Here is a 14,735-nt window from a genome sequence, read left to right as displayed (position 1 = left end):
GCGGGTGTTCTTTTCTTTTGAATGACATCTTATGTCAGATTTGATATTATTAACCAAAATATATCACAATAGAAGACTGGATATTTTTATCGCTCAATGACATACTATTTGGATGAATAAAGCCAAAAAAATTTAATCTGCACTCAAAACTAACAGTAATAAAAAAAATTCCATATTAAGTATTAACCTTGTAATTTGACTTCACACATGCCAAAGAACATCAAGAACTAAACGAATATCGATATAAACCAGAAATAATCGAAATTTTATTGTCTATAGCACGAGTTATAAATGAATCAAAAATTCTTTGTCTTGTTTCTTTGAAAACGGCTGAAATGTATTGATACTATTTTCAAGGCCTTTAATTGCCATAGTTTCAGCCTAAGCAGTAATCATCAAATCAATACACGTTAACGTTTAAAAGGCAATATGTAGCGACCTCTACACGGTCGTGGTCAAGCCAACAGTACTTTTTTAACTACAATAGTGACGACGGCAGCACTTGATGGCGTACCAGTTGCTTCTGGCGCAATTGCGTCCATACACCCAGCATTTCGGGTAGCCGAAGGACACACAGGTGCCCACCTGGCTGTAGCAGCGGTCACAGACCAGCGGGTCCCCAACAGGGTGAGTTTGACAGATCCAGTAGCATCTAGGAGGGTGTTTGGGAGCCACCTGTATATATAAATTGGGCTATATTATTATTATTATTATTATTATTATTATTATTATTATTATTGGGAACATTCTCATATCATTCGCACTCTCATATTTGACCCGCCACTCAACGTACTGGAGGTTTAACTGAAGTGTTTTAGGGGAATTAACGAAACGGTGTTGAAATCAAGCGCGTACTTGTGCTGCATTTAGACCAAAAGCAGTTCTCCGAATTACTTTTTCGAAAGCTGCTTTTTTTTTTCGAGCAAAAACTTACGTCAGTTGCGCCCGTGCCAGCGATGTACGTGACCACCAGCATTGCGGACACTAACACTACTCTGAGATACATCTCGTCACAAGAATATCTGAAACAAAACATTAAAAAAAAGATCGCACTTGATGATGGCACTATAAGGACTATTGAGACGATGCATTCAGGAATAAAAAGTATTCATTCTATAACTGCCTTAAATGGCTATTTTATAGACAGCCGCAGAAAGACCGGTACGTACCAAAGTCGTGTGAAAATTAAACGAAAGAAAAAGTTATAACGTCTATTAGTAAATTGTGAGTGTTGCCATTGTTAAGAATACATTTTAATAGGTAAAAACATTGCCTTACATTTACGTCAGTGGCCAAGAAAAAATCGAGCTCCGAGACGAAGCAAAAAGCGAAATCAAAAAATAAAACCGACTCACCTCACAAATATCAGTTTTTGCAGCAGCTAGAACTGTAGTTATGGGCTTGTCTACGCTCCGTACGTATTATATACACAGCAAATGCTGTGTGCGTGATTGAATACTATAATCGTGATATATTACACGGTTTCCCGTTAAATTTTAGAAAAATGGGATATATTCACGTTAACTAAATACAGGCTGCAGTTCTACCGCTGTAGTGAGGTGTGATGCAACCTGTTACACATAGCTATGGTGAAACACCGAAACTGATTCTAACATTTAATTACGTTACGGTGTGTGTGTGTGTGTGTGTGTGTGTGTGTGTGTGTGTGTGTGTGTGGGATTGGGGTGGGAGTGGTATACCTGTCACAAGTTCGTTTCGAACTGTTTGGACCAATCAAAATTTAACCTATTCAGGTGGTGTCAAACACTGAGGCTCCCGTATTTTCAACTCCCTTACATAGTAGCAGGGTTATTTAAACGTTGTCAATATTTCAAAATATTTTGATGCAGAAGAGTGAAATGCCCGATATGAAAGAGAGGCCAAACTCGACCTGAGCGGGCAACTCGGGTTTTTTTTCGTATCTGTGGCATTACACTCAACACACATGTCCTGGTATGTGCTACACGCTGCAGCTGATAGCTGGAGTAAATTTTGGGTCTTTGTACTTAGACAGATAGAGATATGTGCTTATATCTTTTTAGGCGTCAAAAATTACTTTCTGTGCCTTATTGAGGCAATATTCTGCAGTTTTATTTCTTGGCTAGACACCAGGTCACATATTCTTATTGCGATTTAGATATCTAAACATTTTATCATGATAGTCTTTGCAATATCCACTTTTTAAATGTGACACATCGAAAGCAAATGTTATATTGTGAAGTGTTTGATAATTTTATGATTTGAATTGCGTTTTCATTTCTAATATGTTAGCATGGTGTAAACATATAAATCCAATTTTTTTTCTACTTTCACACGGATGTTATTATTTAAGTATGTACAGTATACTGCATAGTTGAGGCATATATATTTTTCACGGGGGCAGTGAAAATTTGCAGTAGGGCAAATCTTGGTTGGATTTTTAAAAAGAATTAACGCATTTAGGCCTACACGTTGCAATATTGTAAACCGGGGGTGGACTTTCTTCCTTATTTACCATTTTTCGCTATAACGAGTGAGTGGGTTGCGTGTGTGTGTGTGTGGGGGGGGGGGGGGGGGGGGGGGGGAGGAAAGCTTTTTGGTAACCAGTTGATCAGACGTGCTTTTCCTTCAGTCAACATCTGGATAGACTACCAAAAACCGGCAAAAATAACCTGCTTGCATGCACTGTAGGATTTCGGCAGCTGGCCCTTCCCCAAACTTTTTTTCAGCACACGAACCCGATTTTCTGTAACATATAATGACTGGAATATGGTTAACAAGTATCATCTTTACGGGCTAAAGGCATGGCAATTGTGCTGAATGCGTTAGGTGTGTTCATTGCATCCGGCCATCCACACCCTTTTGACTTGGAATGATGATTTAGAATTAGAACCTTAGACGGACATTACACGTAAAAATCCTTCCAGGAAGTTATCGAAACAGTTGCACGGACAGCATGTGTGACTGTGTTTTCGCATCACAATGGACCAGTTTCTTTTCCAGTTCACGTGTCATGTTTAAGACAATGCGTTACTGAAGGCATTGAAACTTTAGACATGATTTGTTGACACGGACCCCATTCAGTTAAGGCTTAAAACATAAAATGGCATGACCTTTTGATAGTGTATTTATAATATGCTATATCAGCTCCTGTTGTTAACTTGATATGATAAGAAACGAAGTAGAGCACAAGTCTCCACCAGTTTCCAAAGAGCCCTACTACTCATTCCTGTCACGTGACTCATAAGTTTCACCTTTGACCTTCCAGCACAGTACAGCTAACGTGACACCGGCATTTTAAGCTCGCTTTTTTCGCCCGAAAATCTGTCAAGATGTCCACGACAATGAATAAGAATGATATCTATGCTGTATATGAAGAAGTCCGAAGTGACAGCACAGATACCAACTGGTGAGTTTGACGATTTAGTTAATTTGTAAGACATTTAAACTGTTGCTGCATTGTCTTAGCTATGTTAGTAAATTTGGATACACCCACTTTGAGTTTCAATCAGAAGTAACAAATAAGTGAATTATTTATTAAAATGCTTTTCATTAAATATTTTTATTTATCATATTCCCAGGGCAGTATTTAAATTCAACGGACCAGAAATAGTTCTTGATTCTACGGGCACGGATTATGCGGAATTTAAGTCCAAATTTTCAGGTAAGAGGGTGAGACAGGACTAGCGAGTATGACGTCACTTTGTCAATATCACCAAATATGGTATTTCTCCCCTTTGTAGCTGATAACATAGAATCACAATGAAATGGTTTTATATAGCTCCACAGCCCCTCTCACCAACAAGTGGTTGTGATTTATTATGACCATGTTATTGGACAGTTGCTAAGGTAATTCCTTATGAGAGGAAACAAGAGAAGACAAAACTTTATACTGGTGCCAATTAATATATAGTAATTGCTGGTTCGTGTTTTAAATGCTAATCCATGAGTAAGGGTGAAGTGCAAGCTATATTTGGACAATGTTTGTCATAGGGTCGTGGGTGTGTTAATTGGTATTGTTTTCAGCCTGTCTGCACGATTATAACCAGTAGGCATACTTGTAATTTTAATCAGAACAATACTACAGTACATGTAGGTTGGAGATGTGATTAAGATAAAGAAAGAGTTTTTTGATCACATTGCTATATCAGTGCACTTGAATCAAAATTTGGAATCAGATTATGGGTAATTATTCAAGGGAAGAAATTAAAATGTTTTTCAATTTATTTAACAAAATTATCACTTGGCTACAATTTACTTGTTAGTGGGTGAGCCCAGCCCAGTCACACTTAGACACCTGTTCCAGGGGCGGATCCAAAGATATTTTCTAACAGTCTTCTAAACTATCTTTGTTGATCCATCCTCTATTTTGACCGTCTTCCGACAGAAAACATTAGATACCCGCCAATGTAAACTTGAAAATCTGACCGTCTTCTGGAAGACCCAGAAGACGGCCTAAATCCGCCCCTGTGTTCAGTGTTAGCCAAAACTTTGCACGACCTTTGTGAAAAAAGATTCAGTTATTATGGTCATGGCATGAACTAGTATGACATCAATTTTGTGTTACAGAGTACAGCCTGAAAGACTTGAAACAGTATTGTTACAAATTGTTCACAGTTACACTTTTTGTAACAAAATTGATTTTATTAAAAGATATTGCACATGGGACACATACTGTCTATAGCCTTATATATATAAACAAAGCAAGCACATGCATTGTTTGTAATGTAACCACTAAAATATGAAAAATGAGAAAAAAAAATCAAGGTTCTTATTGTTAAAATGAGGCTGAGCACCTGTTCGGTTGGCTACACAGGTAAGAGAATTTTCACCCTGTTCTTTGAGGCATTTGTGCCAAATATAACTAGCTAATGGTAGAAGGTAAAATATAGAATGTAACAGCTGTTAAACAGGGCGTATGATTTAGTGTGTGTACTTTGAAACTGAAGATGTCATCTCCTGTCAATTGACCAATATCTCTATCTATTCTGTCATTGTGTAGCTGACAATGAAGACATTCTACCCACTGTGCAGATAAAAATCTGTAATTATTAGTCCAAAGGGCAGGCCTATATAATCAATTTACCCATATCCTTTCACATTTTCATACTCCACTCATTTGATAATACAATTAAGATGCATGAAGCTTGTATTGCTAGCCTGCTGGTTGTTGGGCATGTTTGAACCTCTCTCTCTTTTCTCTCTCTCTCTCTCTCTCTTACACACACGCGCACACACATACACACGCACACACACACACACACGACCTCACATAGCAGAAATAGAATAGCATACCAGAACCTTTGTTTACTGAATATAACAGTGAAAAATCAATGAAATGTTGATAACCACGAAATTATAATTTTATTTTTTTTTTCATACTGTGTTTATTAACTTGCTGAAAAGAATCTTGTAGCTGATGTGCACTAGTAGGGTGACTTAACTCACAAAGGTTATCAAACAAGCCTAGTTTGATATACCGTAAAGAGGAAGCCATAAAACATGTTGCATAACTGTTTGAATGTCTTTGGTGACTATGAATGTCACTGTATGTAGAAACAGGTTAAATGAGATAGGGCAGAGTATTATCAATGTCCTTTCTTTTCAAGAAACCAAGTCCCACTTGCTTTGTCATTAAGTGGCACATGTAGACTGTCTAGTCAGTTATTAATAATATGTAACAATCAGTGCAGGTACATGTGTAGTCTCTAAAGGTGCATTGACATTGATTTAAATTGTTTAAAGCTGGAGCACATGCCATCATTATACAGGTAATAAATAAACTTAACTGATTTGCCAAGCAGTGATAAAGCTGTCTGCAACCAGCTGGAAGTTCCAGGTAACTGTACTGTGTTACAGTTCATAACTCATACCAAAACACATTTTTAAGGAAAGTGTAGGTTTTGAACAAAAATGGGAAAGCAGTCACTAGTTTTTAATTTGAATTATTATTATTATTATTATATTGTAATCCTCTTATTTTAAAAGCTTTTAATATAAAACTTTCAACTTTGAGGTCCAATCATATTATAAATAGAAAAATAATTATTAATGATATTTTCATGATAAATAAGTAAATACAAAGCTAAGTAGTACAGTACAGTATGATACAGTACATTAATACAGTACAAATTATGCAAAGTAGTTGGAAACAACAAACATCAGTAAAGTATTCAATACAGTGTAATGGATTATATATTTGTCCAGTACATAATGATTTTAGACATAATACTATTATGTAGAAGCAAACAGCAAGTTTAGAATATATGCATTTACATTATTAGCAGAGGGCCCCATAGCATGCATTAACATTTAGTAATTTTGTAGAATTCAACATAATATTCTCTGTTTTTCCAGATGATGAGCGTCTATTTGGTTACGTCCGTATATACACTGGGGATGAACTGAGCAGGAGGGCCAAGTTTGTCCTGGTGGCATGGGTGGGGCCAAATGTCGGAGCCCTAAAGAAGGCCAAAATGAGCACAGACAAGGCTGTCATTAAGGAAGTTATACAAGTAAGTATGAATACCAGTAGAAAAAAGATTTTTTTAAATCTGGTACAGCACAGGCAGATCCAGGAAGGCAAAATGTTTTTATTGCCAGCAGGTTCCACCCCCCCCCCCCCCCCCCCACCCCCCTTGCATGTATATCGACATCCTCATTTATATACAACATGTGAAAGACTGCTTTTTATAATGAAGTAAAAAGGTAGAATTTGAAGTATTTAAACTTAAGGACTTTTGACGACAGGTGCAGTGGATAAATGCAATAATACTCATGTTATAAAAACATTACTTGTAAAAAGTTCTGTGTTAATTTTGAACTTTTCAAACTGTATTATTTGGGATGTTTAAATAAATCTCAGAACTATTTTCTACAATATTTGAACATAATTTCGTTTATTATTTCAGAATTTTGCAATAGAACTTATGCCACACGAGGCTCATGAACTTGATGAGGAGGAATTACGAGAGGCGTGCATAAAGGCAGGTGGTGCCAACTATGGTACAGGAGTGAGGGGATAGAATTGACTGACAATCAAGACTGAATTATTGAAATTTTCATCCCAAATCTTATGTGAATATATTATATATATATATGACTCTGTCATGTCAGGAAGAAACTACTGTGGTATGATACAAGCCACTTGCTGAAACCCAAGGATTCGGCCAAGTCCTCTTCATTTGACAACAAAAACCAACAGTGCCAGCCTAACTGTGATTTAGACGGCTTCATCAGGACTCCTTAAGCATGTAATGAGTATTAGAATCAGTATTTGCAGCCATGTTGGAAATTTTGTGGGACGTGATTCTTCAAAAAATTCAGAGAACATGTAACATCTTGTGAGATCAATCATGTAGTCAGTTTAGTGAAAATAACTTTCATTAATTGCAATATTCTCATCAATGAAACTACCTTGTGAGGAAGGGAAATGTTCTGAGGAGAGTAATTGGGCTAAATTGTGAAGAAATATCATCATTGGGACAGTATCTTAAACTGGACCAATGCTTTGGGGGTAACACTGGGCCAATTGTAGTAGTTTTTGATATGAAAATGAAGAATTTTTGCCTATAAGCTTGCCAAGTCAGCTGGAGAAATTGCTTGTTAAAGTACTTAAGAACAAGAGATTGAGTGATAAAAAAGGGACAGAGTTTCAGTATTTGCTTGCTTAAAAATGTAGTACACATACATTTTTAATGCCGGCTTTCTCTTTCTTTAGTGTTGCCATTTAATCACAGATGCACACATTATTAGCTAAAGCCACATAAAGGAGCGTTATTCACACTTCTAGGTCACATCCTGGCGGGTTTGGCCACAAATGACAGATTTATGTCATCTGGTGGTTTGAATGCCGTACATGGCAAAGAATTGTTACAGTCATCAGAAAGACAGGCACTATAAAGTTCCTTATGTATTTGACTGAAGCATGAACATGGGAAGAACAAATTTATTTTCTTTTTTTTTCTATGCCAATTTAATTCTTTTATAAAAGCCACACATTCCTGTAAATGTTAAGATTATTATCTTTTTTTGTCAAATGAAGAGGACAACTGTTTTTTTAACTCAAGCTTACAGCACAAGCAACGGAGATCTCTGGCCTTGGTTACTAAGCAACAGCTCTTTTAATTTAGTTGTTTTGTTAACTTAAGACTAGTATTGATGCGGTGCAAGTCTCATATGGTTGATTTATGGACAATGTATTGAATATTTTTTCCTTTTTGAAAGAAATATTTAGATTTATTTGCATTGTGTTAATTGGTGAAGATAATTATGATTGTGAAATATGAGGTGCAATTTTGCTTGTTATTAAGATATTACTCATTTTTTGTTGTTATTTGATTATAGCCACAACTTTACAATACAAGACTGTTTACTTTCGTCCCTGTACATTTAAGTGTATATCAAACTTTAAGTTTATCCTAACTGTGGTTACATTTATTTATACCGTGGCTGATGTTGAAGAAGAAAGATACAGATGTGGTAATAATTATCTCACATACAAGCATGTCATTCATGAGTGGGAGTTTTGTCTTGTGCCTGTATTATTTTTTTCTCGACATCTGCAGTAGTATACATGTAAGTCTGATACACCTTTCTTTAGCATTAATTGGAGGTGAATCTTATAGCCATTGGTGCTTCGTGTATCCTCGATAGCACAGACACCTTGCTGACTTGTGGTGTAACATTGCATAAAACAGATCTCCAAACACAGCATGCTCCCATTCTCAGTCCTAGAGGCCTTAACTACTTCTTGTATAAATTATCTTTAACAGCGTCTTTTGCAAATACTTGAATCATGATACTAAATGGGACCAATAATTTGAATTTTAATTGTATTGTGTGGTATCAAGAATATTGCTTACAATGTTTTTGTAAGATGGTGATTCGTTCATTGTTCAGAAGGAGAAATACATAGTTGAAACATTATGCCAAGTCTTGTTGATTTGTACATGTAAAAGTCATTGTCATGTTAAATTTATGATTCATAGCTGCTAAAAACTGAATCTAGGAGATGCCTTTTGGCAGTCTCTCCTCCGCCCACAACAGACACTTCTATCATGTTCAAAATGTCAGAAATTTTGAATTTGCCCCCTTCAATGATAATTCTGATAATACAAACATAAAAGTGTAATATACATGTACATATAATACCAATGTGTGAAATTCTCTCTCTCTCTCTTATGACAAGGGGTTGTGAATAATTTAATACAAGTATCTTTTTGATGGTTATGTATGGGTATTATATGCAAAAATGTGTCACTTCTTTGACACATAATCTAAGTTATGACCTTCATGAGCCTAAGGCATACCTGTTACATAAATAGCACCTCATGTGTGGGATGAAATCTTGCAAGAGTTGATAATAAGAAATATATCTATTATGTTGTTCTCACCCCAGTTCAAGGTTAAGCCATGTTCAGACATGAGTTATTTTGGATGATGAAGTAGGTCAAACTCGTATCATCAGGCAACATAGAGAAATGTATCAGGCATTTCAGAATCTGACAGGAAATCTCCCCTTGTTGTCTACATATTACACACATACACATGCATGCCATTGCCTTTGTATGAAAAGAGAGAATGAATGCCAGCTAGACAGGGATAAGTTTTCATTGGTACCCTGACCCCAGAGTGTACAGTAATTTACAGGAAATGTAAGCTGGGCCAGAATAAGTCACCATTAGTCCCTTATGCTGGGTGGGGAAAAGTTACCATCAAGGGGAAGGGAATGGAAATTTTGTATTTTCAGGTTGTCTGTTCATAGAATGTATATTGATATTCAGTCTAAATAAGTTCTGTCTGAACTGGCCTATGGGTTCATGAGAAATTGCCCCAAAACAGGTTGACGTATGCTAAAGATGCTCAGCTATTGTCAGCATAAAAATTTTCAGTTTGAATTAATCCCTTCTATACTGGACTTTGATGTCATGGGAAATTGCTCCAAATAAGTTGACCATTGCAAGCCAACATTATACATTTTTAGTTTATATTGCCAATATAGCCAGAAGTTGTTTTAACAACTTTTTGTTTTAAAAAAGCTTTAAGTGGGTGGTTGTGGTGTTACATCGGTCATCTTGGAAGTCCTCCATTGCAAGTGGCTAAAGACCACATGATAAGTAAAGCATCAGCCTGATCTTCAGAAGTCATTACATGAATGAGGAAAATATTTTGACTACAAATGGTTTTGAAAGTGGGGATATTTTGACACTCATAAGGAATGTGTTTGAGGATAAAGCAAGTGATAGACAAAGATATGACAATGTTTGAGGAAAATGACAGACAAAATCCAGAAAATTTTCAATTTTATAATCCTGGAAACTATAGTAACCTGACAGGCAAGTACCGGGTACATATGCAGAATGGAGAAGTTCATTGCTAATTCTCTGTGGTTTCTGCAATAATTGATATTTTTTATTCAAAATATATGTTAACGCTGCAGATACATGTACATCTGGGACTTATTTTTCAAAATTCACACAGTGCTTACACTGTTGACAGCTGTCTTCTGTTGTGGTTTTATTAGTGATTATGTGATACAATGCATTTACCTCTGTCCTGCTAGCATTTGTGGTTATTGATTCAGCTAAAAGTCATACAAAGTTCAAGATTTACATTAATAAAGTATCTGTGTGCCTGTATGAATAACAGACTTCTGGTTTGTATGTTTGACTCATTATCTTACTTTGCTTTCTGTAATTAAAAATTTTTTCACCAATCTTCCCAAAGTTCATGTGTACTCGCCAGTGCTTAGATGGTGTATAAAAAATAGAGTATAAAAATATAAAAATATAGTAAGTACAGGCTAAGCATTATTATCACAAGTGAAGATATTTGGTAGACCAGTTCAAACTCTTCATGATTTGTAGCAATGAATATTGTATCCATCATTACATTTACACTGAGTGGGTTTTCACACCAATATTATGGCTGTGATATTCTCACTGAAATTTATATAGATTGAAAATAATCATAACCAGCATGAACATGTCATAAGTGAGGGCATGATTTCCCATCTGTTTAGTAGGTGATCTATAGATCATCTTTCTTATATTGATTTTCTTTTGCTACAGATTATCAGATAATACCCCAGTAATTTACTTGTTGAGAGAGAGAGAGAGAGAGAGAGAGCTTATTTAAACCTAGCCTCAGTCAAGTTCTGAACTAATTGTGACAGACGAGATGAATGTGATGAAATAAAATATACAAGAATACATGTCACATCTGTCACAACTAAAAGCAAGCATAACATACTGGGTTGAAAATTGACAACTGACAGTGATTGGCAGTGCTGGGTAGTATTGGATGAAGGTACAGAGGAATTTCTACAATGGAGGACATGGACTTATGAGCACATAAAAAATGATAAATTCAATGCATAAAAAGCATTACTGTACTGTTGTTTTTAAATAAAGTTTTTTTTTTGGTTATTCAATATTTGTTGACACAAATTTATCACTGGTCTATTTCCATTAACACATACTACATGTAATGTAGCATATATTCTTTTTTATTTCAGTTTAAATTTTAAAAAAAATTTAGACAACGAAAAAGTCTTTCTAGTCCGAATTAAGAAAGTTAGCAAGTGATCTATAACTATCACTGAGTGCAAGTATTACCTGCTTTAGTGTCAAAGTTTCTTTGTGGACAAAACAACAATAACACAATAATGATATCAAGTTACGTAAGCTACACTTCGTAATCATAAATTACTGGTTTCACACTCTCTCAAAAAGTTTTTCTTCCTTCAAATGACATCTTTAACCTTAAAAAGATGCCAGTGTCTTTCTATCACTGCAACACATTCAAGGGACCTGTTTGTGAGACACAGGATTAACTTGTAGTACATTATGAAACTGCTGCTTGTGAGTTTATCAGCAGCAGACTAGGAATTAATTCCTTTATCCTGCAACACCAACAAGTCAAGTAAGGTCCCCATGATCCAGCAGATGTTTAACCCTGAGGTATGTTATGTAGAAGAATTACATGTCAGTGGACAAAGGCGTGGTCCTTCATCACATACTTTAAGTAATAGATAGACCCCGAGTCAGCGAGGGTTATGTGGCATACAAGAGTGCGTTATACACGTGTTATTTAGACCACGGGTCCATTAGCAGGATAAAACGTCGTTATCCGAGTTACACCACGTCCGAGTCTTTTTTTCTTCACTTCCACCGTGGTCTAAACATAATTTCATACATGGCTTGAAAGATAATTAAATTCTTCCTTCATTATCCTGCAGTTAAAGATCACGTCGTATGTTGACAGTTAAAAGTTCAGACAGCAAGCAAAGGATCAATAAATAAGTTAAAAGAGAGATGCTTGATCAGCTGTTCTATGGAGCCAAAACTCTCATCATAGAATTAACATCTCAGAAGTAAACATTCTATCTTATTCTCCTAATAACCATTCCCTTAAATTTAAGAAAAAAAAACAGGAAAACAGTGATTCCCAGTCTGAATAAATTTATTCCATTTTGGATAGAGTCATTTGCCTTCATCTTCATCGTTTTTCAACTTTTTCTGATATTGGCTAAATTTAGCCTGGATCATTTCTGCCATCTGTGAAGGATCTGGAACACGTGGAATCTGAAAAAAAAAAAAAGAAATTAATTTAAATAAATAAATCTGATCATTAAAATCAAAGTAAACTGTCCATAGTAGTGAACCATATGTTGAATATTTGTGTACATGTATGTTACCATCTACATCACTCTGAAACCAATCAACACATTTCCAAAGCTAAGAGAAAGAAGTACACTTAAAAAAATAAATAAATAAAATTACGGTAAGCTGGGTTGGCTGGCAACACCTTGTTTTTTTCTTTCAATGAATCATTCATCCAGAAATTATACAGTAGGTATTCAGGGCACAGACTGTGATCACAAGATACCGCAAATAGATTTTTCATGTGAACGCAGCCTTACATGGTGAGGGGATTACTGCAAAAGTGCCAATAAACCACCTTTTCATCATGCATCTATTAAATTAAACCTACCTGGTATCTTTGGTCTACGAAGATCCCTGCATATATTCCAAAAGCAAATATCACCTGCATAAGCATAATATTAAAATTATCAAATAAGAAAAGACGGCTAGAGTCGAAAAAAATGAGAAAGAAATTTTCAAGCTCACAAAGTGAAAATGCTAAAAGCCAGGAAAGGGGGAGTATTATACATGTAAGTGTTTATAAATTGCCTTGGATCTATCGACAGGATGATATTGAAGGAACATACTTTGAGGGTTAAGGAGGGTTCAACCTACTTACTATCCGAACATCGCGTCTGTGGTTGTGTGTGTGTGTGTGTGTGTGTGGGTGGGGGGGGGGGGGGGGGGGGGGGGGGGGTTACTCCAAGGGTTACTCCAAAGTTGTTTCATGACGACTCAACTCTCAGTTTATAACCGATGCCGATGGTCATTTGTAAGAAAGGCATAACTGTGATGAACTTTAAACAATTGTAGACTTGCGTGAATCTAAAAGAAAAAATAAAATAGCTAGCTGTGCTTACCATACTTTTCACAATCGATTTCATACTTTTGTGTGAGAAATGATGGGTTTTCACTTTGAATGACCTTCACCCCTAGTCCTTTTATTCAGCCAATCAAATTCTTTAAAAAATTCCACTTCGTACAACGAATATGCAATGGCGGACTTTCGAACGTGAGTAGTCTTGAAAAATAAATGAAAAGCTGTGTCGATATAGAAAAATGGCAAATGTGGGATTCACTTTGAGTGTTAAAGGAACATTAAGAGCAATCTTGTAATGTTGAATACTGAAATATATCGGCCACAGCAGAGTGGTAAGGGATAAAACATCGTTGTGATTGGTGACGACTGACGTTTGATATTTTGAATGAGACCAACTGTTTACAATTTACTTCATTTTGTTTTTAGTGCATTGTGATCGGTGTGATTGGACTGTTTAGTGTAGAATGTAATATTAATGTCATTGTGATATGATTTAAATTGATAGTAGATTAAATTTTGTGTGGGAGACGGGAGAATGTTAATTGTAGATCTGGAAATGGGGCATATGATGCATGGGAATATGCAGAAGTAGGCCCGTCATTTGCTCCAGATCCACACTTGAATTTCGGCATACCTTAATAGTACACGTGAATGCAGATATCACCACATCACTTAAAGACAAAAATCTTTGAAGTCCTTACCTGTGACTGCAAGCCTGCACCTGATATTGTTGTATTGTTGATAAAAAGAGAGGACAAATCAAAGATAAATTAACACCATGATAAATTTTAAACATAAATTAACATCTGCCCAACCTCAAGTGATATTGTTCCGTAGTAAAGACGCACATGATATTCAACTGAGCATGTGTGGTGACTTGTCTCCATTGCAGTTTGTACAGTAATTATTTTTATTTTTATTTTCAGAATGATTGTATTGTTTCATGAACTCCATGCACTCTAAGCCATGGCAGGTCAGCTAAGTCCTGAGTTTGATACAGAGGTGACCCTAGTGGCAGAGGATGGGCGTAAGAGTACTATTGATGAAAGGACCCTGTATTGTACACCTCCACCTCTGGCGGCCTCCACTGTGGCCAGGAATGAAAGACCAGTCAAGTAGGTTTAATGTCCAATTAGGAAAAGTGTAAAAAGTGGATGTATTTTGCATAGTTTTGTTTGAGATAATACACTGTCACCTGAGCTATCAAGGCAATCTCTCTCTCTCTCTCTCTCTCTCTCTCTCTCTCTCTCTCTCTCTCTCTCTCTCTCTCTCTCTCTCTCTCTCTCTCT

At 36.1% G+C, this 14,735-nt stretch overlaps 2 protein-coding genes and 2 long non-coding RNA genes across 6 annotated transcripts in view; 2 read left to right on the top strand and 2 right to left on the bottom strand.

The window, feature by feature from the left end:
• Positions 1-248: 248 nt before the first annotated feature.
• On the bottom strand, positions 249-1,578 carry LOC106163642 (uncharacterized). Its single transcript, XR_001238461.3, has 3 exons — positions 1,356-1,578; positions 935-1,022; positions 249-675 (listed from the first exon to the last, which is right to left on the bottom strand). It is a non-coding gene; the product is annotated as an uncharacterized LOC106163642 (long non-coding RNA).
• A 1,620-nt stretch (positions 1,579-3,198) lies between these two features.
• Positions 3,199-7,846, top strand: LOC106160436 (coactosin-like protein). Its single transcript, XM_013537059.3, has 4 exons — positions 3,199-3,388; positions 3,561-3,643; positions 6,337-6,494; positions 6,891-7,846. The coding sequence occupies exons 1-4, from the start codon at positions 3,312-3,314 to the stop codon at positions 7,002-7,004; spliced, it is 432 nt and encodes a 143-aa protein (XP_013392513.1). The 5' UTR covers positions 3,199-3,311; the 3' UTR covers positions 7,005-7,846.
• Positions 7,847-11,467: 3,621 nt separating this feature from the next.
• Positions 11,468-13,632, bottom strand: LOC106160441 (uncharacterized). The gene is made up of 3 exons (XR_001238128.2): positions 13,487-13,632; positions 12,976-13,029; positions 11,468-12,566 (listed from the first exon to the last, which is right to left on the bottom strand). It is a non-coding gene; the product is annotated as an uncharacterized LOC106160441 (long non-coding RNA).
• LOC106163630 (uncharacterized) overlaps positions 13,599-14,735 on the top strand; it is a 32,419-nt gene continuing 31,282 nt past the window's right edge. For all 3 annotated transcript variants that reach the window (XM_087010431.1, XM_087010430.1, XM_087010428.1), the window contains exons 1-2: positions 13,599-13,638; positions 14,373-14,561. In XM_087010431.1, coding sequence (XP_086866557.1) covers positions 14,413-14,561 — 149 coding nt within the window. In that variant the 5' untranslated portion in view covers positions 13,599-13,638; positions 14,373-14,412. The remainder of the gene's footprint in view (positions 13,639-14,372; positions 14,562-14,735) is intronic.

This window comes from Lingula anatina, chromosome 4 (genome assembly GCF_051362555.1).
Source record: "Lingula anatina isolate TDL-2025a chromosome 4, LinAna3.0, whole genome shotgun sequence".
In the NCBI taxonomy this organism is placed as follows: Eukaryota; Metazoa; Brachiopoda; class Lingulata; order Lingulida; family Lingulidae; genus Lingula; species Lingula anatina.
Note: the sequence above shows the minus strand (reverse complement) of the source record. Positions and strands in the feature narration are given on the sequence as shown.

What these genes read in the sequence shown, in the direction of transcription:
- LOC106160436 (XM_013537059.3), top strand. Translation starts at nt 3,312, where the DNA reads ATGTCCACGACAATGAATAAGAATGATATCTATGCTGTATATGAAGAA. An exon ending in GACAGCACAGATACCAACTG is followed by an intron (nt 3,389 to 3,560) that starts GTGAGTTTGACG and finishes TCATATTCCCAG; the next exon opens with GGCAGTATTTAAATTCAACG. An exon ending in TCATTAAGGAAGTTATACAA is followed by an intron (nt 6,495 to 6,890) that starts GTAAGTATGAAT and finishes TTATTATTTCAG; the next exon opens with AATTTTGCAATAGAACTTAT.